Source organism: Brachyhypopomus gauderio, chromosome 6, assembly GCF_052324685.1.
Source record: "Brachyhypopomus gauderio isolate BG-103 chromosome 6, BGAUD_0.2, whole genome shotgun sequence".
Taxonomy (NCBI): Eukaryota; Metazoa; Chordata; class Actinopteri; order Gymnotiformes; family Hypopomidae; genus Brachyhypopomus; species Brachyhypopomus gauderio.
The window spans coordinates 10395426-10420898 of record NC_135216.1 but is presented as its reverse complement, the minus strand read 5'-3'; the positions used below and the strand labels follow the sequence as shown (position 1 = coordinate 10420898).

At 39.0% G+C, this 25473-nt stretch overlaps 3 protein-coding genes across 3 annotated transcripts; all 3 read right to left on the bottom strand.

Annotated features, from left to right (window-relative positions):
• Positions 1-3566: 3566 nt before the first annotated feature.
• Positions 3567-10269, bottom strand: laptm4b (lysosomal protein transmembrane 4 beta). Its single transcript, XM_077008589.1, has 7 exons — positions 9814-10269; positions 8574-8691; positions 6800-6873; positions 6419-6541; positions 6229-6327; positions 4910-5005; positions 3567-4153 (listed from the first exon to the last, which is right to left on the bottom strand). The coding sequence occupies exons 1-7, from the start codon at positions 9904-9906 to the stop codon at positions 4079-4081; spliced, it is 678 nt and encodes a 225-aa protein (XP_076864704.1). The 5' UTR covers positions 9907-10269; the 3' UTR covers positions 3567-4078.
• Positions 10270-12472: 2203 nt separating this feature from the next.
• On the bottom strand, positions 12473-20748 carry mtdha (metadherin a). The gene is made up of 12 exons (XM_077008587.1): positions 20329-20748; positions 19733-19867; positions 19228-19312; positions 18551-18712; positions 18300-18347; positions 18030-18200; positions 17480-17557; positions 15711-15791; positions 15471-15595; positions 14568-14678; positions 14176-14287; positions 12473-14057 (listed from the first exon to the last, which is right to left on the bottom strand). The coding sequence occupies exons 1-12, from the start codon at positions 20683-20685 to the stop codon at positions 13990-13992; spliced, it is 1533 nt and encodes a 510-aa protein (XP_076864702.1). The 5' UTR covers positions 20686-20748; the 3' UTR covers positions 12473-13989.
• Positions 20749-21535: 787 nt separating this feature from the next.
• rrm2b (ribonucleotide reductase M2 b) lies at positions 21536-25455 on the bottom strand. The gene is made up of 9 exons (XM_077008586.1): positions 25295-25455; positions 24959-25108; positions 24639-24755; positions 24298-24431; positions 23424-23518; positions 23027-23160; positions 22805-22909; positions 22611-22724; positions 21536-22456 (listed from the first exon to the last, which is right to left on the bottom strand). Exons 1-9 carry the CDS (start codon positions 25313-25315, stop codon positions 22304-22306), a joined length of 1023 nt encoding a protein of 340 aa, XP_076864701.1. The 5' UTR covers positions 25316-25455; the 3' UTR covers positions 21536-22303.
• Positions 25456-25473: the final 18 nt, after the last annotated feature.

The window sequence follows — 25473 nt, the reverse complement described above, 5'->3', positions numbered from 1 at the left end:
TCTATTGCAGTGCGTAAGGGGCTTTGATATTGCTGGTGTCCTCCATAGATGCAGGAGGCAGGTGCTGCTGACTAGTGTGTAATATGAAGAGATCATGAGCCATACCCTCGGGAACTTACTGTGTTGCCATCTAGTTTAATTACATATCATATATAAAATATACTGCTTGGGTAATTGTTTTCTACCAAATGAAAGTCACAGACCTCAAAATAAAACAACTTAGGTGAGTGTGTCTAATGCTTACACAACTTCAGCAGCTGCTTGGTCATTACCAAGGTTATGGCCTCCAGTTCCTAAATATTGAGATTTTATGAAGTGGACACATTGATTATATAAGGACCAATGTGGAATGAAGTATACAGCAATAAAGCTTATGAAGTAAAGGCATTTATAACTTGTCGCTTCATAAAATAACCACCAACCTAGAGCATATGAAAGCGGACTCAGTTATGCAAGGGCAGGGAGGGTAGGAACTAAATGAGCATGTCTAAGGACAAAGGTAATGCCGTATCCCGGATGTGGAGTCGTCCCTATAATCAACTCAGGAGGGCTTATCTGACAATTTCATTTCAGGCACTATTAGCTATTAGCTGTGTGGAACAGGGAGAGTGAAGAGAAGCTGATGTGCTGCTTTGAAACTACGAACTGGCAAATGTTTTTTGATGTCTGCAAGGACCCACATGAATTAACAAACTGTATTACTTCATATATAAAGTTTTGTGAAGAGTCTGTAATCGAGACAAAGCAAATTAAAATTTTTCCTAATAATAAGCCTTGGCTAACTAAAGACCTGAAGATATGTCTTAATGCCAGAAAGATGGCTTTCCTCAGGGGTGATACTGAAGAGGTTAAAAACAAAAGGAAAGCTTAGAATAAGAACACAAAGGGCTAAAATGGCTTTTAAGGATAAGGTCGAGAGTCAGTTTTGTACTGGGAACCCAAGGCTTGCCTGGAAAGGACTTAATATAATGATGGGCAGGACCCCTAAGATGCAAGATGATATTGTGGGAAATCTTTCCGTCGTGAATGATTTTAATCAGTTTTACGGTAGATTTGATACTGCAGGGGCTAATGATCAGAGTAGTGCCATATGTGCCAAGGTACCCAAGCATTCTAAAATCCTGATTTCTGAGGGAGAGGTTGGTACTTCTCTATCAAAGATTGGGTTATATAAAGCATCTGGACCAGATGGCCTTGGTGGACGTGTCCTTAAGGTATGTTCTATTCAGTTGAGGTCGGCTCTAACTAAGTTGTTTCAGTTTTTATTAGATACATGTACTGTTCCTAGATCATGGAAAACATCTATCATCAGACCAGTTCCCAAGAAGCCAGGGGCCAAAGAACTGAATGATTTTCGTCCAGTTGCTTTGACTTCTATATTGGCAAAGTCTATGGAAAGAACTGTCAGTAATCATCTTATCTTATCCATAGGAAACCATTTTGATCCATTACAATTTGCTTATAAAGCACATAGGGGGACTGAAGATGCAACACTCATCATGGAGAACATGGTAGCTAGCCATTTACAGAAGTCTAAGGCCTACGTACGCATACTATTTATAGATTTTACGTCAGCTTTTAATACAATGCAGATATGCATACTCTTACAGCGCCTTATGGATTTGGGTGTGAATGGGGGCCTTGTGCACTGGATTAAGGACTTTTTAATAGACCGTCCACAAAGAGTGTGTATAAAGGGAATGTTTTCTGATGAGATTATTTTAAGTACAGGAGCACCTCAAGGATGTGTTTTATCGCCTTTACTCTTTTCTGTGTATACTAATCAGATGAGACCGCAGGAGAATAATCTTAGGTTGATAAAATATGCAGATGATATGGCTCTAGTTGGACTTTTTTATAAGGATAATGATAATTCTGATTATTCTGCTCAGGTCTTAAAGTTAGAACAGTGGTGTAAATCTAGCTCCTTGTCAATTAATGTTGGTAAAACTAAGGAGCTTATTTTACATCACACAAACTCTCTTCCACCACTTATACTGTGTAACCAATCTGTGGAAAGGGTGAAGTGTTTCAGGTATTTGGGAATACAATTGGATCATCAGCTGAGTTTCGCAGATCATGTTGACAGTGTATGTAAGAAAGCCAGTCAGAGATTATATCTAATTAGGGACCCGACACATCCTCTTCATACTGCGTTTGAGGTGCTCCCCTCAGGCCGGCGCTATAGAGTGCCTCTGGTGGAAAAAAAGATCTATAAAGGAGCTTTTGTTCCTAATGCTATCAAATATATTAACAAATCACACTAATTTGTTTTAAGGTTTGTGTATGTTTTATGTATTTATGATTATTATTATTTTGGTTGTGGTGTGCTGTGATGTATGGTGGTGAAACCAAAGGAAAATTTTCTGCTTTGGCAGGACAATAAAGTTTTATTCTATTTTCTATTCTATTCTATCTAAACGGTAGTTGACATGTTTCTTACTCATTAAACCCATACTATTTAGTCTGCTCAAAATTTAAATCTAATATATGAACAAAGTATCTGGCTCCTCTTTTGTACCTCTTGCCTAACTGGAGTTGCTGCTTTTGATGGTTTGTGAGCTGAGGTTGGTAAAGTGCAGGATTCAAATGTGTAGTATGCATCCTCAAATGTTGTACATTTGCTGTATTTCTTTATTTGTCTTAGTTGTGGATACTGGAATTCATTAACAGTTACATTTTATGAACGTTCAACTCTCCAGTCCTATCTTCTATAAATGCTAGTAAAAAAAAACTGGACCACAATAAATAAGCAAAACTAATTAATTTTGACAAATTTGAGCTATAATGTAATTTACCAGAGCTGCAATAACACCCAAATGTTAAAAGGAAAACACAAACCCTGAAAATTAATAGCCAAAGCGTACAGACATTAGAAAGCTGTGAAACAGTCTGTCAGCTTTTAAGATACTGATAGAGCTTTGTGCTGAAACAATTATGTTCTTACCATAGTTTTGCATAGCTCGTTATATAAATAGTAAAATTACTTCAGTAACCTAAGCAGAGGGAAGTTGGGGAAGACTTCAATTTCATGTCCCTCATAGTTAAACTAAGAGCACACTACAGGTATGTTACAGCTACTATGGGATTGTGCTACATAAATCTACTTTTCATTCATGACCATTACTGACCCATCATATGAATCGATGAATGAATAACAATTGTGTGCTAGAACAATGGGGCACGCTGCAAAGGATGAACAGACTGGACAAACGGCAACTAACATTAGTATTACATGGCATTTGGCCCAATGGTAACCTTTAGCTTTTCTTTCATCATTTCCTTTCATCTGACCATCGTGCTGATGTTTTACTCCCATTCTCAATCCAGAATAAGGAGATGATCCAAAATAAACAAAAACTTTAGAAAAATCATCATTACACATGATTCCCAACAGCTTGTATTCCTAATGTTAATTGAATGGCACCTACATACACAATGTGTGCATAATTTGTCAAACAATAGATCATCTAAAAACTTGAATGGCATGCATTCACTGAAACTACAAGGAAGAAATGCGTTATAGAATGTTATCAAAATGTGCATTAAACAAGGGACACTACCGATACAAAATGCTATTTCTTTTAATGGTTACTCTAGATATGATCAACTGAAATGTGAGCCTCTTGAAAGTTCTCTCATAATTGAGTGTTAATACAAAGAAGCATGTATTCAAATGCCCTGCTTGCCACATTTCAGCAGGTTCTTGGGCAAACGTAATTTGAAAAGTGCTCTTGCGTAACCTTGTTTATTGCACTCGCTGCGTTTGAATTTCAAGAGGCAGGAACCATATGGAAAAATTCACAGTATTGAAACGGGAGGCCGGTGCCATGCGTAATTACTGAAAGTGCAAATCAATTTGGAGCTGGCACACAGCACTGGGCTGCCAGGGCAGCTGGGCATCCTTGCAGAGGGAGACGGGCATGACGACACTGCAGTGCTGCCTTCAGAGACCAGAGGAGAGAGACTTCACAAAGTAAGACAGAAGGCTGGAGCAGAGAACTGGGCAAGCTCACAGAGAAATCCTTTGTTTGGGGGAGGTTTGGGAGGACTGCGGGGGGCGTTGGGAGGGTCCGTCTCATGCGGATATGTAGTCGGGGGGTGGCTTCTTGGGTGGGATGGCCACAGCGTCCTCGTAAGGTGGAAGCAGCACCTGCGAACGATGCATTAGACGGCGTTGTCAGTAGCTCAGAGCAGGAGTCTCCTTATTGGTCATCGTTGTCAGTAGCTCAGAGCAGGAGTCTCCTTATTGGTCATCGTAAAGCACCGTGATTATGTCGTTTATGTAATATTCAGGCACAGAAGAGTGAATAACCCTAATTTGCAATGTTTTTTTCCTCCTTTAAAGCAGCTGAACACTAAAACTACAGTGACCTGTGGAAGAGTTGATGTGAAAACCAAGTCAAACACACCACACTGTCCAGTGGCTAAGGAATGACCTGGGATTACTTGTATCAGACAACATGGGGAATTAGGCCACGGATGTTGCGCAGTACACTCTCCAGGTACTCACCGTCTCCACAACCCAGACAAAATACAGATAGAAAATCCTGCTAAGCTATAATGAGTGTGGCTTTTCTATTAAGGGTGCAAAACTCTTAAGTATATATAATATTCGACAAGACAGACACGTACTGTGGACTAAGGAGGATGCTAGGCCGTATTTTCAACTACTTTTGATCGCAATCAAGACTGTCCAAAAAAAAGACAGATATTATTTACAGAAACGTGATTCTGAAAGTATGTACCTCAGTCAAGCATTTGCAGATGTACGTATCGTCCAACTGATTACAAAACTGAGATAGCTTTCTAAACTTCATTTAAGATCAAATGGCATATGTGAACATACATATATAAAATTATTAGTGGAATACAAAAGCTATATGACATACAATGTCCTTTGACTTACTGTGGTATCGTTTGTGGTGACATAAACAAAGACCTCGGTAGTCCCTCTGCCGCTAACGTATCTATAGCAGTTCCACACACAGGCAATCAAATAAGCCTAGCAAAAAAGAAAAAAAAATTGTCAATGTTAAAACACATTAACATTTTATTCAAATATAATAAAGCAAATAACAGATTCTGGCAGCATCATTCTGAACACATGGTAAAATGTTATTAATTTAGTCAAATGAATAGGCTTCCTGTTAGCCATGTGGAGAATGTCACCCACCCTAGAGATCTTTGCAGACATTAATTATGTAGTTCTTGAAACTGCAGAACTTCTGAATAATCTTAATTTAACTATAGAAAAGTAAAAATAAATTGTCATCTACACTATATTGCCAAAAGTATTTGCGTGTCTGCATTCACACATATGAAGTTGAGTGGGTTTACTTTGATGCAGACCCACCCTCGGCAGGAATAACATCTATTCTTCTGGGAAGGTCTTCCCCCAAGGTTAGTAGTTTGTTCATAGGAATTTTTGACTATTCATCGAGAAGCACATTTGTGAGCTCAGACACTGATGTTGGACGAGATACTGGCTCATCACAAAGGTGTTCAATGGGGCTGAAGGCAGGACTCTGAGATCAGTCAAGTTCTACCACACACAACTCACTCATCCATGTCTTTATGGACCTTGCTTTGTGCACTGATGCGCAGTAATGCTGGAACAGGAAGGGGCTATCCTCAAATGGTTCCCACAAAGTTGGGAACTTGAAATTGTGTAAAATCTCTTGGCATGCTAAAGCATTAAGGGTTCTTTTCACTGGAACCAAGAGGCTGAGTCCAGCTCCTGAAAAACAACCCCACACCATAATCCCTCCCTCCACCAAACTACACTTGGCACAATGCAGTCAGTCTGTTCTCCTGGCAACCTCCAAACTCAGACTAGTCAGATATAGAAGCATAACATCGTAACTCCAGAGAACACGACTCCACTGCAGAGTCCAGTGGCAGTGTGCTTTACACCACTGCATCCGACACTTTGCTCACCCATCCAATTCACTGATTTCATGTCACCAAACACAATGCAACACCTTTGGCAATATAGTGCATGCCTCAGTTCAAAAATAGCAGCAATGGTTAGGAATGATAGGACTTTGGTAAGTTTTATGATCAGTAGTCTCCGTTAACCTTTTTCTTCAAAACAAAAAACTAAACAATTGAGAGTTGTTTGTCTTTCCAGTATTTTCTTAGCTTTACTTGGTTGTATACCTCAGAGGCTTTGATTTTATCATGCAAAAAACAAGCAATAAATCTTGAGATTTGTAGACACATTACCTTAAACGCCAGGATGCAGCTGATGAAAAGTAGAACTCCAAATACTAGGCACACAGTGTTTGTAGACATTAAATCTTCTTTATATGGAAAAGTCCCAGGCTGTTAAATCATGAAGTCAAGATGTAAAAAATCCATTAATTTGAAACAAAACTTTAAAAACTGTGAAAGCAAGGAGAGTAAATGTCCTTACCAACTGCTGAAGGTAGTCCTGAATGGTGTTGGGGTATACCACAACACTTATTGCTACCAGAGTGTTAAGGGCAAAATCAAATATTTGATAGCAGAAAAATGGTATGATCCAAGCAGCATGTTGCTGGAAATAAGAATGACATTGTTACAATATATAGACATCATAGCATCATAACTGAGCTTTAATATTTGTCCTAGAATTGTATACAAGACAACACAATGACATCTCATAATACTGGAATGGACTAAATATATTTTCTTCATGTTACATGTGCTGTAGTTACACAAAGAAATTTAAATTGGACAAATGCATTTTGCTAATGATTGTATTTTTTATAAACATTATATTTTTATAAATAGAAAATAACATTTTAAGCTATACCTTATAAGCACCATATGTTGCCATCCCACAAATCAAAATCATCAATAGGGAAATAGCTGCAGCAATGCACATGTCTGTGGAAAGACGGTGGCTGATATGAGGATCAAGGTCAGCCAGTTTCAGCCGTTATGTAGAAAGACAGTTGTTTAAAATAGCTGTTGTATTTTAAATCGCCATCTTTGATGCAACTTATCTTAATGTCAGGGTAAAAAAAGAAATGAATTAGGCCTAGGCTAAAAGCAAACAGCCAAACAACCATACTACTTTGGCATCAGGCTGCTCAAAGGACTGTATGACGCTCACATTCTGTGTAGTATATAACTAAATGTACTATAGTCAAGATTTAACAACAAGACACTAAAATGTCTATTTAAAAAAAATCAAAACCTTAATTGAACTCAATATTTAGCTATACAGCCTCTTGGCCTAACAAGATTACAGTTTGTAATCCGAGTATTCTAAGAGGTGTACTATTTTGTGCTTTATCGTGCTCAAATTGGAGGCTCTCAGTATTTTAGGGGCATCCGTTAAAGGGAGACACTTAACACGCAGTAATAATGAATATGGAGATTTTAAATATTTTAAGAAGACTTAATATGTTGTCCATGTTTCATGGTACACACTATTTAGTTATTTCTGCTGATATGACAAGAGGACTCGCAGTTCCCGTGCAAAGTACTCGGTCAATAGCAAGCAATCCAAACTTTAATCCAGACGAATTAGGACAGTGGGATTTACCCCAACTAAAAGCTCTCCAGATAGTGCCTGCGGTAGCAGAGACAATGCTGACCCTTCACACAAACAAAAAGTTTGATGTGCTTACTGTAGATGTGTGTATTACAAGGCACAGATTTGTATTATAGCCTTGCAGAAAAAATATATATACAAGGCCTTTTAAAAATTATTAAAATCTTTTAAGCAAAATCATCTCACCTTGCTTCATAGATTTACATTGATACATTTGGTAAAGTATTACTTACAGGGTCATAACTTACAAATTTGATTTGCACTTTTATTCATGTGTCATACGATCCCTCTCCTAGCCTGTTGCTGAAATCCTGATTTACATCTCCAATAGACTTGACTACTGTAATTCCTTGCTGGCTGGCATTAGCTCTTCCTCTACCCATAAGCTTCAGATACTGCAAAACTCTGCTGCTCGGCTTCCCGCACCCGTGACCACATAACACTGGTTCTCAAGCAACTTTTCTGGCTCCCCGTCAAATACATGATCCAATTCAAGATACTTCTCCTTACCTATAAGGTCCTACACAATCACACACTCAGGTCTAAACTCCGTGGCTTTGGTGATCGGGCATTTTCCTGGTGCTCGCCTGCGGAACTCCGTCCCAACTGGGATCAAACTCTTCTTCACGTTTCATATTTAACTCTAATCTCAAAACTCAGCTTTCTTTCCTATGTCCTTTCTTCACGTTTCATATTTAACTCTAATCTCAAAACTCACCTTTCTTGCCTATGTCCTTTCTTCTGCCTGACCTACTCTACTACCCACTGTTGATGTTTATATTTGATAGTGTTGCCTCGTTGATGTCTATTATAACTATTGATCCTCTGCTCTCTATGTTTTGTGTGTACTATGTACGATGGTTGTAAGTGTATTTGGGTTATAGAAAAGTGCTATATAAAAAAGTATTATTATTATTATTATTATTATTATTATTAAGGACTCAATCAGGAAAAACCAGCATGCATTATTGTTTTCAGATGTCAAGTGCTGAATAAAGATTTGCACTTCGATTATATGCTTACATACTTGCATCATCCATGACGTCCAAGTCTGTGCCGAGTTCGGTACTGGTGAGGTGGTAGTGGTATTGGACTGGATCATTTAGAGCAGACAGCAGGATTAACAGAACCACTGCATTGATGAGCTACATGGGAGATAGGGGATTGGGTATGTCTAGTTAATCTGTAAGTGGATGTAGGAGAGCGAGGCAGTAAACATTCAGAAGAAAAAAAATCAGATGACCTACATAAAAAGCAAACGCCCTAGAGTTGTTTGTAATACAATACATTTGCTTTCCTTCACTGATGATTCCAAAATTAAGTGTTGATATAAATTACATAAATATCTTTTAGGTCCATGCTTCAACGTCTTCTAACCTTAAATGGTGAATTCAGACTACATTTCGAGCTCATTAACCGTACACATGAAGTAGTTATTAGATAAATTATGTACATCTCACGAGCTGCCTACTTATTATGGACAGACAGATGACATAAGCAAAATAAGCAGGTCAGTCTGCTTTGCCATCTATGAAAGGAAATGATGGAGAGCTCTGGCATGAAGTGCATGAAGAACAAAAGCACTAGACCTAAATTCAAACTGTTTGTATATAATAGGCACTTTTGACAGCACAGTTTGATATAAAAACACCGACATGTCTTCCTTTAGCCAGCATCCTTCATGTGAGAGGCGAGCAGGTTTTTTTTAGGTCACTGTATTACTGACATGCCCTGCCACGCAAAAATAAGTTAAATCTCAGTATGCCCAGTGGTTTGAGAGTGCCTGTGGTTAGGCACAGTTAGTCTAATGCTTTTCTTAGCTCCATCAGCACCATTTAGTCAGATTTACACAAGAGGGCAGGGATCTCACTTCATTATGGTCCCATTTATAGAAAAAGCTCTCATTTCTAAAAAAAAAATAAAAAAAAAAAATAAACCAACCGGTCCATTACCTCGGACATCAAATGTTTCTAAAAGAAAATTAAACTTCATTTTACAACAATTTCACAGAGCAAGTGTTAATCTATACTAGGTTAGGTAGTTTACCACTGGGCCAGTGTTTCTCTGTCCAGTACTAAACCGCCCATGGAGGGCAGTGAATGGGCGGCTGCCCAAGGTTTACACCATTCGCTTATCTAGCTATATGAATTAATGAACACCTCTAAACGTTTTGTGAGCCTATATTTCTACTACAACTGCTTTCTGGTTCTGGCCAGTACAAAAGTAGTATTTTTAAACGAGCGTGCTCGCTGACCAACTCTACTCACCATGTACCAAATGCCCAGGATAATGGTGCCCGTCCTTACGTGACAGCAGAGGCAGCAGCTCGTCGTGTACCACCGGTCCCACGGAGAAATCATCTTTCTGCTCGAAAACACGGACCTATTTCACGTATATGCCTATTTAGGGTGAAGTGGAAAGGATTTATTCGGAGTCGTCGCATCAAAGCGACCGCTCCAGTCCTCAGGCGCCTCTGTCGTGCACCGCTATCCTCACCAGATTAACTCAGATTAACTCATCTCTTCACGTGACCGGACACGTCACGTGACCCGCTGCGCCACATCAGAAACGCGGTAACATTCAGCGTTCAAGAACAAATCACTCGAGCTGTGGAGGGGGGGTCGAACTATTTGAAGCCCTTTAGGATTAAATCGAGTTTTGAATAAACGGTCCCTGTTACGCCCCAGTGTTTTGCTTATGCGGTTTTGTTACTAACGACTCTTGCACCTCCTTCTGCCTGGCAGCGTGTCCGCCAGGTGCCAACCGTGCACCATTATGCAAAGTACGCGTAATTCGCGTCGCTGATTGGCTGATTGGCCTCGTTTTCGTCCCACCCAGACATGAGAGCTGATTTGTTTATTGGCTGTGTGCCCTGAACTTTTCCGTTAGCTCTGTTAGACCTTTCTTGACTTCTTGTCACCGTGTGTGTGTGTGTGTGTATATATATATATATATATATATATGTTTAAATATAAGACTGCATTCAATCTTTAAATGTAAATATTTTATTTTGGTACAGGCCCAGACTCTTCAGTTGTTGGTCGATATGCTTTGGTATTTTTATGTTGGAATGACTGTGAACTAAGATCAGATGAGAAGCAGGTGCCAGTGAACAGAACAAGAGAAAACGGAAAGGTCAGAGAAGAACTGAAAATCTTAAAGGTTGTAAGAAGTCTGTGTGAAGAGAGCGTGAGGCTCTCTTTTCCGCATGGTTATGTGGTGTGTGCAACTGAGAGTCTGATGAGCTCCTCAATAAAGTTTGATCTTGCTATTTGCCTGTCTGAGTGTTTTTCTTGTTTGTAATAATGTTCCAGAGATTGAACAAAAATGCCACGGCACCTGTTACATTGTTATCCAATGGGTTCTGGTTCATGCTTCTGGCAACCTTGGTGCTATCAGAGAGCTGACTCACGTTTACACCAATTTTTGTTAGAATCAAGACCGCACTCAGGGTGTGGCATAGCACACTTGTACAACCACTGGACTTGAGGACTCAAATAAGCCTGTTGGGGTTGGTGAAGGTTGTGGTCATATTCAAAATAGATCTAATACATTTAACACCAAACCATACTGTCAAACAAGGAAAGTGAAAACACAGCTATTATGCATCTAGGTCACACACCACACCCTACATGAATACATGAGAATATGGCTCAGTTTCTTGCTAAAGGATAGACAGTGCAGTCACTGCAAGATACAGGCAGGAAGCACAAAAACTTTGGTTCCTGAAGCAGAAGTGAAGGAACAATCAAGTTAGTCATAAAGTTTGTGGGTATGGAGATGTAATGTAAAGGTGAGAGTTATTTGACCTGCAGGAAGCAACGGTGACCCAAAGATTCATGGACAAAGTAGGGCCTATTGCTGGGCGCTGACACTTTTGCCGCCGCTGCTTACCTGAATGATGATTTTATTGTAATTTGGGAGGATTACTGTAACTATCTCAAACAGGTCCTGGGTTAGATTGAAAATTAATCCAAAGTAATGTGCTTTGGCCAAGAAAGAGTCATCCATTCTCAACTGAGTGCTGAGGCTGGTCTCTGGATTTTTGAGAAAAATATTTCCTGTGTTGGACTCTCATTGATCACATTCCTCTATCTTCTCATAATATTCTGCATGGTTGTACCATAGTGTCTTATATTTGTATACAGAGCCAGCCCCATGCCTTTTAGGGCCCCATGCCACCAGGAGGGACCCAAGAGCACCACTTCCTGCACCCGATTCAGTCCCACAGTGGGCTGTGGATTCCAGTTGAGTTTGCTGTGTGCAACTGCCGCTTCTCAGGTGTGTGTGTGAGAGACTTATCAAGGTTCCTGTGTTAAAATTGTAAAGCAACCATGGGTTACTTGAAAGGCACTATATAAATCGAATGTTCATTCATTCATATTATGATGAGCCTATTCATTACATAAGAATTGGGTGTTGATGTGGTGGTATGGTGCCTGCTTAGGTCTCCATAAATGCTTGGGCCGGCCCTGTTTGTATTTGGGAAGTAGGGAGGCAGAAACATTTAATTGCACTGTACACATGTATGACCAAATTAAGGCACACCATCTGGCCAATATTATAATCTTGATATAAGCAGACACAGGATGCAAGTAGGCCTTTAGAAGACAAAGGTTAATAAAAAAAAATTTAATGGAAAGTCAAAGGAAGTTTGGCCACTAGGTGTCAATATAATCAGTTTCATTAAAAGAAGAATTGGAAAAAGTACTTACTGCACATTTAATGTTTCACACAATGAGATTAGGCATCAAGACTCCATGTGATTGGTTGACCAATTGCCATAGGGAAAATAAATGAATCACATTCCACACCATCTTCCTGTAGTATTTGTCTGACCGCTACTAAATCTTCAATCTTATATATGGGATAATCATGTAAAAGGTGACATATGTGATTCTGTTGTGGCACAAAAATCTCATGAAATAACAATGATCAAATGTTTCATTTATTTTTAACAAATCAACATAGAAATATTGCATTGACTTAAGTAAACATGATCGTTCTCAGATCCATAAACTGGAGAAAGGTATAAATACATTGGTTTAGTCACCCCTCTAATGAAAAAACTAAGGCAGGTGTCTGATTCTAAACCAGAGTACCTCAGATAATGTAGGATCTACCGCAGTTTACAAAATGATCATGCGATAAACACCCAGTCAATCCACATATGGATGCAATTAAAATTCTTAAGGCTCAAAGCCTAAAAAGAAAAAAAAAAAAAAAAAAAAAAAAAAAAAAAAAAGACAAAAGGAGTCCACTATTTATGATCTGGCAAAATTAATTACTCATTCTTTAAAGCCTTTATCCAAAGAGTAGTAGCTATGCGAGTAGAAAAAAAGAATCTGGAGACATTTGATTATATATAGGTATAAGATTCGTGCAACAGTAGGTGCAGCTCTGACATCAAACTTGAAATAAAACAATAATTCCACACCTCCTGTCACAAAGACTGGAAATAAGAGTTAGATGCACACACTACAAAGAACATATTAAGGCAACAGATTCCTGTTACTGGTACTATTTTAGTGGCATGGAAGTAAAGCTGCTCTTACCATCTCCATTAAAATCACTGTGACCTACTTATTACAATACATCAAAACAATATTAAACAGAAATTAAGTGTTCACATTTCAACAAGATCAGAAAAATGAAAAGACACTTTACAACCTTTAGCACAGTGCAATTAGTTATAGAAAAAAGCCCTTAATAAATCTGTACATATGGCGTGGCTTTTTCTACTACAGAGGTTGCAAGAGAAAAATTCCTTTGACAGTTGACAAGATGATACAAATATCTCAAAGGTGTGTGCAGTTGATTTCTATGGGAAAAGATGTACTTAGGAAAGAAATAAAAGACAGAGGAAATATATAGTGTTAGAAAAGTCTGTCGAGTAACAAACTCTCCTTTTGCCCCAAGCCAGATCACAAATAAGAAGTATTATGTCTTTCCCTGGCCCCACCTTTGAATCTAAAGTACTTCATTATAACTCATACCGACTCAGCACCTCTCTGTGGCTCCTAGCACTAACAGCTACACTGCAATACTGCCAAAAGCAATTTAGCAGTACAATAGTGCCACAAGAAACTAACCAAATGGAAGAAACAAAGTAAACATCAAAAGGTCTGAAGTTCCCCAAATTATACAATAACCACTGCAAAAGTAGCTGTTGGAAAAAACTTTAATTTTTTGCCACACTGCGAGTGTATGATACTAAGAATGATAATTCCTCTACTTCAGCATAGCATAGTGCACATTAGGAATTTATGATCTGTAGATCATTCTCGCTTGCTGTGGTTATTTGTCTTCTTTCTTTTCTTTTTAATTTTTTTTTGGCTTTTTTGAATTTTGAAAAGTAAATTTATTCGGTATAAAATTCAGTACTCTGAAAATTATTGCATAACCATTTTTGACGATCCTTTTGCATAAGATTTCCTGGTAGTTTATGTTTCTCGTCTAGCCTTTTTCTTTTGCACTTGCTTTGCTGGTTCCCAATTCTGATCAGATTTCTCTGTGGAAACACAAACATTATTTATTTACTACATATTTTGGGGCGCCACACACACACGCACTATCAGACTGCATTTTAGCCAGCTCATTCATACTTGGGCGTTTTATAAAGAACTCACTCTGATTGGAAAGTTGAGCAGCGTTCTGCTTGACTGGCTCCTCAACTGGCACATGAGGTCGGGGTTTGATGGCTACACTCTCTGTGGGTGCAGTTAAACCCTCAATGGCCACCTGCGCGCGCGCGCGCGCACACACACACACACACACACACACACACACACACACACACCTTCACCGTCAATCCAAAATACAAACTGGGTTGTGACATGAGTCTAACTAGTTTTGAGATGGTGAACAACCCAACATTAAGACATGTGAAGACAACTCACATCATCAATACAAAATACTAGTACAAACCATCCAGTGTCAAAGGAAAGAGGAGATATGACTTTCCGATGCTTTCTCTACTTTTCAGTACTACAGCAGTAAGTACTGCAAAGTAAAGTCTTACATGGGAAACTGCATTTTCATCCTCTGGCTTCTTCTTCTTCTTCTTTTTTCTTTTTGACTTGCCACTTCCAGAAGGATCTCCCTTCTCCTTATCATCATCAGACTCCTGTAACTGAGGCACGCATTACAGAGCAAGCTAGATCAAAAATCTAAACAAAAGTCAAAAACTGCCCTGCTCAAGAAGAACCTAAAGCAGCTCAATGTTTGTTTACTGAGCAGACTATCTAAACCAGGGGTCTCCAACACGTCGCTCGCGAGCTACCAGTAGCTCGCCACCCCTTTCCGAGTAGCTTGCCAAAGGGCCAATGAATTACATATAAATTTGTAAACCTAATTGGTCCCATCGAGAAATCTACTTAAATTTATGTCCAATCAAAATTCACAGTTGTCCCTCCCCTTCTAACACTAAATGATTATTCGCCAATTATACAACAGTTAGTTCACAATCCGACTGGTTGAGAAGTGTTCTAACCCTGCAGATATGTGTGATAACAGCACGGTATTCTCATTCTCTGTATCACTCCGCGGACGCGTTGTCAAGTAACGGCACATATATTCACAATAACACACTCCCTCTCGTGTTCTATTGCTCAATTAGCTGTCAATCAAAAAGTTATGCTTTCGTCAATATTGAATAAACCAGCTCACTATAGCGCCATGCACCAAAGCGCTGCATCGTTTATGTTTTTGCTACTATTATAGATTGTCCGCAGTATCCAAGAAGTAGCTCCCAGTTCCAAAAAGGTTGGAGACCCCTGATCTAAACTGAATAAGTAAAAACAACAACAAGGAAACAACAACAACAACAACAACAACAACCCCCCCCCCCCCCCCCCCCCCCCAAATCTCAGCTCTACAAAAACATTGTGGAATGTACAAGAACCCATGTTCTTCTTCAACTGACCCTGGTTGGCTGGGAAACAGGCATCTCTTTGGGAGCAGGTGTTTCCATTTTAGGTTCTTCATAGTTCCCCCACACCTCCGCTGGGGCATTCCAGTCTGAACTTGGATCCACGGCTCCTAAACCATCTGAAATCATATCAGTTCATTACATGTACTGTCTAAAAGAAGTAATTCATGCATGCACTTATGATATCTATTTTGATCAAACCATGTGCAGTTATTGTCAATTATTTAATCTTACTGAATCCAGACCACTCATCAACAGTGGCTCTGTTGTCCCATTTCCCTACGTCAGCAGTAGCTTGATTCACAGGATCACCAGCTGTAATGCATCCAATAAAAAGGAGAGAGAGAGAGAGAGAGAGAGAGAGAGAGAGAGAGAGAGAGAGAGAGAGAGAGAGAGAGAGAGAGAGAGAGAGAGAGAGAGAGAGAGAAAAATTGTTACTTTGTCTTTTCCAGTTTTATTTTGCAATTTTCTGTTTGGGGAAAGGCAAGTTGCAATCAAAGCTTATAAATCAGTTTTGTGAAATAAGACTCTGCTTAGGATGACTTCTTTAATAATATATCAAATCATAAGAGAAAATGGCCCTAAAATGATCCTTAATTTGCTTCAGTTGTCATGTGTATATATAAACCCAACCCATGAAGGAATTCAAGGCAAGTTGCAATCAGAGGAAAGAGAAAGGATCTTCCACAAAAGCTGAGAGATTACAACTAAAGGACATTGTTGGTATAGTTATTGTACCCAATGTTAACATTCCAAGAGACGCCCTTGGAAACATTATAAGGAAGTTTAAAACTTATGGAACAGCTGCAAATCTGTCTGGCCTTGGAAGAAAGGCAAAAAAATTTCATCAAGGGCCCCTAGCAACTTAGTCAGGAAAACTAAGAAAAAAACCAGTGATAGTGCAAGACACAATGAAGGCTGGAACAAGTGCTTCAGTGGCAACTATAAGACATGCACTGAAAAAACAAGGACTTTCTGTTTGCACTCCGAGAGGCACTCCACCCTTGATCACAAGGAGCATCAAAAGTCAACTAGAATATGAAAAGAGGAATAAGGCTACAGCGTTTTGGGAGACAGTTCTATAGACTGATGAAACCAAACTGGAACCATTTGGACCAGCGGTATATCTTGCGTAAGGCCAGGCTTATGACCGGAAGAACACCACCCCCACCGTCAAGTATGGAGGTGGGTCATTGATGGTGTGGTGACGTTTTCTGCAGATGGACCTTGTCAAGGAAAAGCTGAAGGGTGCTCCACAAGTCTGTGAGGTGAATAATGGCACACTTGCACGTGTATTTAAAAAGATAGATTTTTCATTTGGACTTCAAGGTTGAGTCAACTGCTGTTGTTAAAATAACTCAAGATATGCATCAAATACTGTTTGTAGTTTAATGATTTTTTTAGTCATTTATTGTTATTTTTCCTCCACATTACTATAATGTCTTTGTAGTACAGGGTGTTAAATATTTATGGTAGCAACTGTAGTTGTAAATGTAGTTGCAACCTTCTTTGTTGTATTTCATAATAAATGTCAAGACTAACAAAATAACGTTGGCTGAACCAGTGGAGATCACTGAACCAAACTTCCTGATCTGAAGCATCAGGCTTTATACAAGTTTAGACATTTGTCCACAGACCTCAAGTGCTGAAAACGCAAATATTACATCTGCAAACACAGTCTGTGCACAAAATATTTCAGTACATGATCTTTGGCTCTTCAATTGTGGTCTGCACAACCACAGCATCTAGATTAAACCTCAATTTATTTATTTAAGATGTATCTTAATTTATCTCCAGACTTGCAGAATGCTATTAGGGTAAAGCAAGATAACATAAAAACAATTTTTAGTTTCAATTATTTTAACCTTATTAAAAACCAGATTAAAAAAAAAGTAATAAAATTTTAAAAACCTAGGATTTAAGGTTAGACTTAGCAATTCAGCAATATTAAACTTAGCAATACATTTCTACATATAGAAATATAAATAAACTATAGTTAATACCTGATTGTTTTAATCCAAGCATGGAAAAGCTCAGTGGGTTCAGGTCAGTCTTAATTCTCCCATCCATCCATGAGCCTCCTAAAAGCAGAATCATCCACTACATTTAGTCATACAAGCAAATGTCAGAATTCTCCATGATAAACCGAAACAACTGACTTCCGGAAATTTTATACTATGATATGGTGCAAAGTTTTGAGCAATCACTCTTAACAAATGAAACGTGTTGAAACATATGCAACTTAATGAGCGAGCTGGGCTTCTAATTCTGTGCATTTGCCTGACACAGACCCAGCATTACCAACTCCCAGCATTACTGGCTATGGCTTTTCACGATTTGAAGCAGGGAACACAATCCTCTTTGCCATTTATGACAATTTATTAACAAATCAGCAATGCTGATTATGTTAACATAACTATCTGTTATTAAATAGACTCAGTTAACTATCCGTTTAGCTAGTGCATTAAAATTAACATGATAAACTTACTGCTACAATATCAAACATCCTCCACTATTGTTTCTATATGTCAGATTTGCAACACTAACCCATACCCTCTGAATCTTGTCCCCAAGCCGGGGGCTCAGAGTTTCTGGGTCCAGATGTCTTCATGCCAACAGACCACTTCTGGTTGTCTGACGCGCTCACTTTAGGTGGAAGCTTCGCCGACATTTCAGTCCATCCTCCACTGTTAACAGAGCTCACAGCATTCCAGTTGGTTGGTGCTACAAATTAGGCAATTTGTTAGAAATAGCTCTAAAGCAAGTAATAACCTTGTGACCAAAAGGAAAAAAAACAATATACTATAACTAATATAATGGTACCTGGTGATATGGTGACATCAGCCTTTCCAGTCTTTGAATTCAATGATTCTTCCAAGAGACAGATGTGGGTTATTACTAGCACAGTTAATAATAAATGTCGATGTCCGTTTAAATAAATATAATAAGTACCTTTCATAATACATTTTTTAATCATCTTTACACATTGGGGTTAACTTAAGAATTAAATGTTAATTCATTTGTGGGCAATGATGTGCAAAAAAAAAGGGGGGGACAGATGCAAAACAACTTACCTTTGTTCTTCTTGGTGCTCACTGGAGCTGCAGCCAAGGGCTGCTCTATCTGGTGGGTGAGGTGATTACCAGCCCCAGGGCTTCCCGAGTTGTCTCCAGGGCCTTTCTCCTTCCTGCGCTGCTGTCTCTTCTCACGGTGGCTGATCTTGGTTTCCCAAGCACCTTTCAAATAGTTTCACAGGGTTTCAGAGACATGATGAAGTATCATTAACTAATCCTGCTGGCTGCTCGTTTCCAGATTTGAGTGCTGACGTCTTCCACACACTTGAAAAAAATTTAGCCAATCAGATTAAACTGAATTGATTAAACGCAACTATAACCGAGTGAAACACTGCAGGCACAAACGACTTTAAATTCTAGCCCAGTAACAAAGGCAAGAGTCTGCCTTGAAACCTTTTAACTGAAGTTATGGAATAAAAATTCTAGGCCAAATAATATTAGACACAGATGCCCATTACAAAACGACTTAAATGAGCAATGTGTTGTGATTATTAAACCTTCGAAATGCGGTTTCTTCTTTACGACTCGGCTAGAAATTAACTGTAAGAATGGCATGAAACCAAGCCCTTGGACTCGCTATTCAAATTCAGCACAGAACCACTTGAACAGTCTAGCCTTTACAATATGTATATGAAACTGCCGTATTGTGGTACAAACCAATACCAAAGCATTCATACCTTCATCAGGCTCCTTTCCGTCTGTGGAGGAAACACCTTGGTTTTGCTTGACCTCTGGTTTCAGTTTCTTCTTACTTTTCTTGGCCTACATTTAAAAAAGCATTAAAACACAAGCTCTCACACACACACACACTTTTTATTTGTTCTTTAGCCAAATAAAAACATAAAAATGGTAACTGCTTAATCTTCAGAAAGGCTAAATTCAAAGTTGAAAAGAACTGAACTTTCTTTGATTGCTGTCTACTATATACATATGAAAATACTGACGGTGATCTCTAGTGTTCCTTTCAACCGGTTTGTCTGTTTTTGCAATGCACCATGACCTTTTGCAAAAGACCTGTCAACTGTTCATTTTGATCCACATTTTTTGTGTGTACATGCATTTACAATATTACACCATTCTACTATATTCTTGTTTCCCTTCTCAAAGATTACTTTAAACTGCATACCACTTTTATTTAATACAGGCCAACATGAATATGTGGACTTCAACGAAGGTTCTTACTTTATCAGCCTTGATGTCAGCAGGTGGTGGTGGTGGTGGTTCTTTAGGGACCTCCTGCACCACTTTGATCTCCTTCACCACCTTGATTTCCTCTCGTTGTTCTGGGACTGTTCTACCATTTGGCTGGCTCTTGGGCTGCAGTTTAAGTGACAAATCAGTTTATTTTTCTGTTCGACTGCCTTTTGAACGATGCTGAACTGCAAAAAATATATAAAGTAATGTCATCTAGCTCACTAAGACAACGGTTTATCTGTTTAAGTCAAGTCTGCAAATTTACCATGAACACGAGATATACGAACAGGCACGTCGATGTCTTCAGAATGAAGCTAGCCAACTCGGCTAGCTAGTTACCTTGGAAGAAGACAGCCATAGTCTGCAATATTAACTAGTAAGACCGTACTGGCTTAGATAACTCAAAATAGAGGGTTTTTAAAATTTCTTTCGAGAGTAACTTGTGTATTAAGCATGTTAGCTACCTGAATAACGCCAGCTAACCAGCCGTTACTAGCCTAGCTGGCTAACGTGCTAAAACGCGAGATTCTCACAAGGAAACGTTGGCACGGCTTCAGAAAGGAGCCGTTACGGCGGACGCGCACCTTATCGGCGGATTTCTTTTTATTCTTCCTCTTCGGCTCTTCGGGTTTGGCCGTCTTGGTCGGCGGGGCCTTGGCGGTGTCGGTGGCGCTAACGGCGCCCTCACTCGCGACGGCTCCTCGCTTTCTCCTTCCAGCTCCGCCGCAGGCCGCGACCCACGACAGCAGCGCCGCCGCCACGAAGACGCCGAACAACGCCGTCGAGAGAATCACCCATGACGGATACTGCTCCGGTTTCAGTCCTAAGTCTATCCCGTACTCGTTGTTGAGGAAGAGCAGGCCGGACGACGCGAGCTGACGGATACGGCTGGATATCACCTCGGCTTGCTCCTCCACAGCGCCTTGCCAGCTCGTTGCCATCTTACCCCCACACAGGCTCGCGCATGCGCACAAGCCGCGACAGCTACCGTCAGTGTAGAGGGGGGGGGTCGTGCTGGCGTGGCGCTGTGTTGTGTATATAGCCGTTATATTGACTAAAATATTATAAATGAGCTATTATAACACGACGTTTCAGTAGTTCGATGTGGGACGTCCAACCACTTTTATGAAAACTGCAGCACTTCATTATCAAATTGCCCCTGACATCTGAGCTCCAAATGTCTTATTAATGGGAAACGGTACAGGCACGTTTAGTAGGCCTATTATAGGCTTGAAAAACAATAAATAGCCTACTGATATGTTCTACATTTAATTAACGATAACAAATAGCCCTACCGACATATATTTAACACGTTTGATTAACGAAGAAGTAAACATTTATTTTGTAATTACGTTTTCCTATTTAGGTTTGTATGTGTTGAGGCAACAGCAGAGCAAAATGTACTTGAGACCACTAACACCTGATATGTCTACACGTGTAACATCTCTAAATATAGTATCACTACTGATTTTCTCTTGTTCTAAGTACGACCCAATTGAAATTGAGGTATCTCCTAGCTTATGTTATATGACCCCGTAATGACAATCTGCAGTTTTTAATGGTTGCACACTTCGTTCATGCATCTTGTCTTTTTAAAATAGTATATTTAAATGTATATTCCATATAACATGGTATTGTATAGCCAATTTCCTTAACTTTTATTCAGGGACACTTTCTTTTTCTCTTCATGTTAATGATCTGATATCTTTGTAGCACATTTGAAATGTTACATATTATACATCAATAAGCAAATTATTGAATCAGTAAAGTATGATCAACTACAAAGAGAGACCAGGTTAGATCAAACGTTTACTAAGAGTTAGCGTTCAATATTATGTAGCTGAGTCAAAAACAGGAACAATAAAATAAGTCTTCTAAATACAAAATTCGAAAAAAAAAAAAAAACTAATTGTTAATAAAAGCAAATTTGTAAATAACAACTGTTGTAAAATCAGTAATGGCTGTACCTTAGAGCCAACTTTTCATGAATTTCTGAAACCCCCATCAAGATGTTTAAAAGTGCCAATGACAAAAATTGAAATAGCTTATACAGAACTGACTGAAGAACCTGGTTATTGTATATAACACAGACGGAGTGAGATCAAATGAAACAATCTGCATGAGGTTTAACCAAAACTAAGGAAACAAAACAGCAAAAAAAAATTAAAAAATAACCCACACCCCATCCTGTATAGGGTTATAAATTGTATAACATTAAAGGCCAATATTTAACTTTTCACTTTACAATCTTTAAATTGTGCCCAATTAAGGTCACATTCCCTTGGCTACCCACACTTGCCAATAATAAATACCGTTAAATATCACATATAATAAATGTAATTGCTTTACTAACCTTTGGTTTACAATCTGCTATATCCATGACCTCACATCTGACCTGAAACCTTTCAGTAAATAACAGTAACAAGTACTTGCTTGTAAAAATGTAAAACAATACCTTTATTTCAATACCTTGACAATGTTTTGTAGTCCTTTCAATATCTTTACTTTTGATCAAGTACTAGAATAGTTCGTCAGTGCTCTCTACAGAGCCACTAAGCATTAAAAATCTGCATCAAGAGTGAATTCACTGTCCATTGTATTTGACATCACTCCAAATCGCTGGTACTCAGCTACACGCTTCTCAAAGAAGTTGGTTTTGCCTTCCAGTGAGATCGACTCCATGAAATCAAAAGGGTTCTCTACATGATATACCTTTGGATGGAAAAAAGAACAAACAACTTGAATATTAATTTCACTATGCAATATTTATATATTTTAAACAATTACAGAATAAAGGCTGAACATCTGTATTGGAGAAGTCACAATGGTGTGAATATTATGAAAATTATTACAGAACATTACCAACCTTGGGTATTTGTAACTCTGTTAACAACCGGTCAGCCACAAACCCGATGTACTGTTTCATGAGAGTGCAGTTAATCCCAATGAGATTAACTGGTAGCGCCTCAGTTAGAAACTCCTGGGAAAGCAAATAAAATGTTATGGATGTGGCACACTTGCATACACAACACTGACTGATTATTAGGTTGATGCACTAACCTGTTCAATGCTAACTGCTTTAATAATGATATCCCGCACCCGGTTCGCTGGTGGTTTCTTCACCAAGTAACTGTACATAAGGCAGGCAAAATTACAGTGCAAACCCTGTGAAATGACATAGCTGGTTAGAGTAGCATTTGTTTGATTATTTCTGAGTGTACTGCAACAGGTTTATGTTCCAAAACGAGAAAACAAAAAGAAAACATCAAAAGCTCTGTTTACCTCATCTCTGCTAATGAGCTCGTTTGAGTAGGTAAGTCCGGGCATCAAACCTCTCTTTTTTAACCAGTAGATGGCAGCAAATGACCCAGAGAAAAATATGCCTTCAACTGCTGCAAATGCTACCAATCTCTCCCCTGTGAATTAAAATTATACTTTGAAAGAGACCAGGGAATATGCAGTATTATGCAAATGAGAATGATCCATCATACATATTATACTAGATGAATTATACTGGTTTTGATTTGACTGTTAGCCATGATAAAGCATTATGGTATTTTTAGCTGATTGAACAAATATCAGTATTTGTTGATACTATATGATCACCCATATAAACAGGTGATTTTCCAAGAACTGTTTAACAGAAAAATATAGGTGAGAAGTACGCTTTGTTACATGCCAAAGGTAGAGCTGGTGTCGGAGATCCACTGCAGAGCCCAGTCTGCTTTTCTTTTCACACAAGGCATGGTCTCAATGGCATTAAATAAATAGTCCCTGGAAAGGATGGGTGGGGACATAACAGTTTAATAAACTGGGTCAATTCTACAATCGGTGTGCCTTCCCTGCTCTGTTAATGTGCATCACAGATAGTGCTTTCTTGAGTAGATCTGACTGGCTTTCTCTTGCACGCGGCTCCCCAATACACCAAAGACAGACAATGTGTTAAGATGCAGAATGAGTATTCCTTTGTTACAGTCAAAGACAAATACCATGTTCCTTCAGACATAATGGTTTCTGTGTGTGTGTGTGTGTGTGTGTGTGTGTGTGTGTGTGTGTGTGTGTGTGTGTGTGATTAGTATAACGTGGTGACGGCAAGGGTCTATTAAACCTTTAACTATTTAAACTGATCTGCACATTATCAAACATTTCATAACTTTATAAAACAGGACAACTACTAAAAAAATGCAGCATATATCACAAGGCCTAACAGTAATTTGTATACCACCAGAAAATGTTAATGGTACTAAATTGCTCTGCACTTATGAGGAACTTGTTTTGTTTTTTTATATATGACAAACTTGTTTTTTTGCTATTGGTCACAAGTTGCAACATGATACTGATACAACAAAAAAATCTTATCAAACTTACTTTGTTGCTGTATCTTTTAACACATTTGCAATATTTGTAATGTTTCCCCATATAAACAGGTGATCTTCCAAGAACTGTTTAACAGAAAAATGTTGCACCTGCCACCTGCAGTGAGTGTTGGCACGCAGAGCACCAGCTGCCGGTTACACCCACTCGAGAAATGGAGCAAAGTTGGTTTCTCTCACCTCTCCTTTAGGTCCTTGATGTAGGTGTTGATCAACATGCTGTACATCTCAGAGTGCACATTCTCAATGAGGATCTGGAAGCCGTAGAAAGCACGAGCCTCTGGGAGCTGCACCTCCTGACTGAACCTCTGTACCTGCACGCAAACATACACATCACCCAACCACACAACATTTTTACAAACTTGGAAAATATTTTCAATCCTGTCTAATTTTAAATTCAACATTGTTACAGGTCACACATGCCACACTTGATAGCAGAATATTATAAAAACAAAGCAGAAGAATTTTGATACACTAAAACTGACAATAAATTCAAATATGTAAGCGTGAGGTGAACTCACCAGATTCTCATTGACAATGCCATCACTTGCCGCAAAGAAAGCCAAGACGTGTGATATGAAATGTTTCTCCTCAGGCTTCAATCTGTCCCAGTGAGCCAGATCCTTTGATAAATCCACCTGCAGCAACCAACAGAAATCACCCATTTGACTTCAGCCACCTAAACAGTCACGTTTTATTTATTTACCTTTTTAAGTTATAAAAATCTAAAATGTAATTGTAAAAATTGTACAGAGACTACCTTAACAAGTAAACAAGTAATTAATACGCACAAGTGCTTTCACGTCAGACCGACAAATACATAATTCAGTAGGTGGTTCACCTCCTCTACTGTCCAGAACGACGCCTGGGCTTGTTTGTACATCTTCCACACGTCTGGGTACTGAATAGGAAAGATGACAAATCGCCTTCTGTTTTCTCGGAGTAAAGGCTCATCTTCAGTACTCTTTGGATCCACGTCCTGGTGACCATTCTGACCAAAAAAATACAAGACAAGTCAATGAGGAAACGATTAAGGCAAATAATGAGAATGAAATGGACGCCGAGTGGTAAGTACCTCACGTCTTAGCCAGCTAGCTGCGTTTACTGCGCTCGAGCCTCAACACCTGAGCTCGCGCTTTAACACCAGAAATAACGCACAACAACACAGCTTACTTACCTGATGTTCCTTAACGTCCATTAGCGTGTTTATCACTTGTTTATTAGCTAGTGTCCATTACGCGAATGTTAGTACACTGTCGGTGCATATGTTAGCGCAGTAGATGTTTCTATTGTCATCATAAGGCGACTATACATGGCGAGAACACTTAGGATTGGAACATAGCGCCTCCTCTGGTA

Coding starts and splice junctions, on each gene's coding strand:
- laptm4b (XM_077008589.1), bottom strand. CDS start 9,906: ATGATTTCTCCGTGGGACCGGTGGTACACGACGAGCTGCTGCCTCTGC. Junction 6,874..8,573: donor GGACGTCATGGATGATGCAA/GTATGTAAGCAT, acceptor GTCTTTCCACAG/ACATGTGCATTGCTGCAGCT. Junction 6,542..6,799: donor CAACATATGGTGCTTATAAG/GTATAGCTTAAA, acceptor TCTTATTTCCAG/CAACATGCTGCTTGGATCAT.
- mtdha (XM_077008587.1), bottom strand. CDS start 20,685: ATGGCAACGAGCTGGCAAGGCGCTGTGGAGGAGCAAGCCGAGGTGATA. Junction 18,201..18,299: donor TGATGTCACCATATCACCAG/GTACCATTATAT, acceptor CCTAATTTGTAG/CACCAACCAACTGGAATGCT. Junction 15,596..15,710: donor TGATGAGTGGTCTGGATTCA/GTAAGATTAAAT, acceptor ATATGATTTCAG/ATGGTTTAGGAGCCGTGGAT.
- rrm2b (XM_077008586.1), bottom strand. CDS start 25,315: ATGGACGTTAAGGAACATCAG. Junction 22,910..23,026: donor AGCTCATTAGCAGAGATGAG/GTAAACAGAGCT, acceptor GTCATTTCACAG/GGTTTGCACTGTAATTTTGC. Junction 22,457..22,610: donor CAGAGTTACAAATACCCAAG/GTTGGTAATGTT, acceptor TTCCATCCAAAG/GTATATCATGTAGAGAACCC.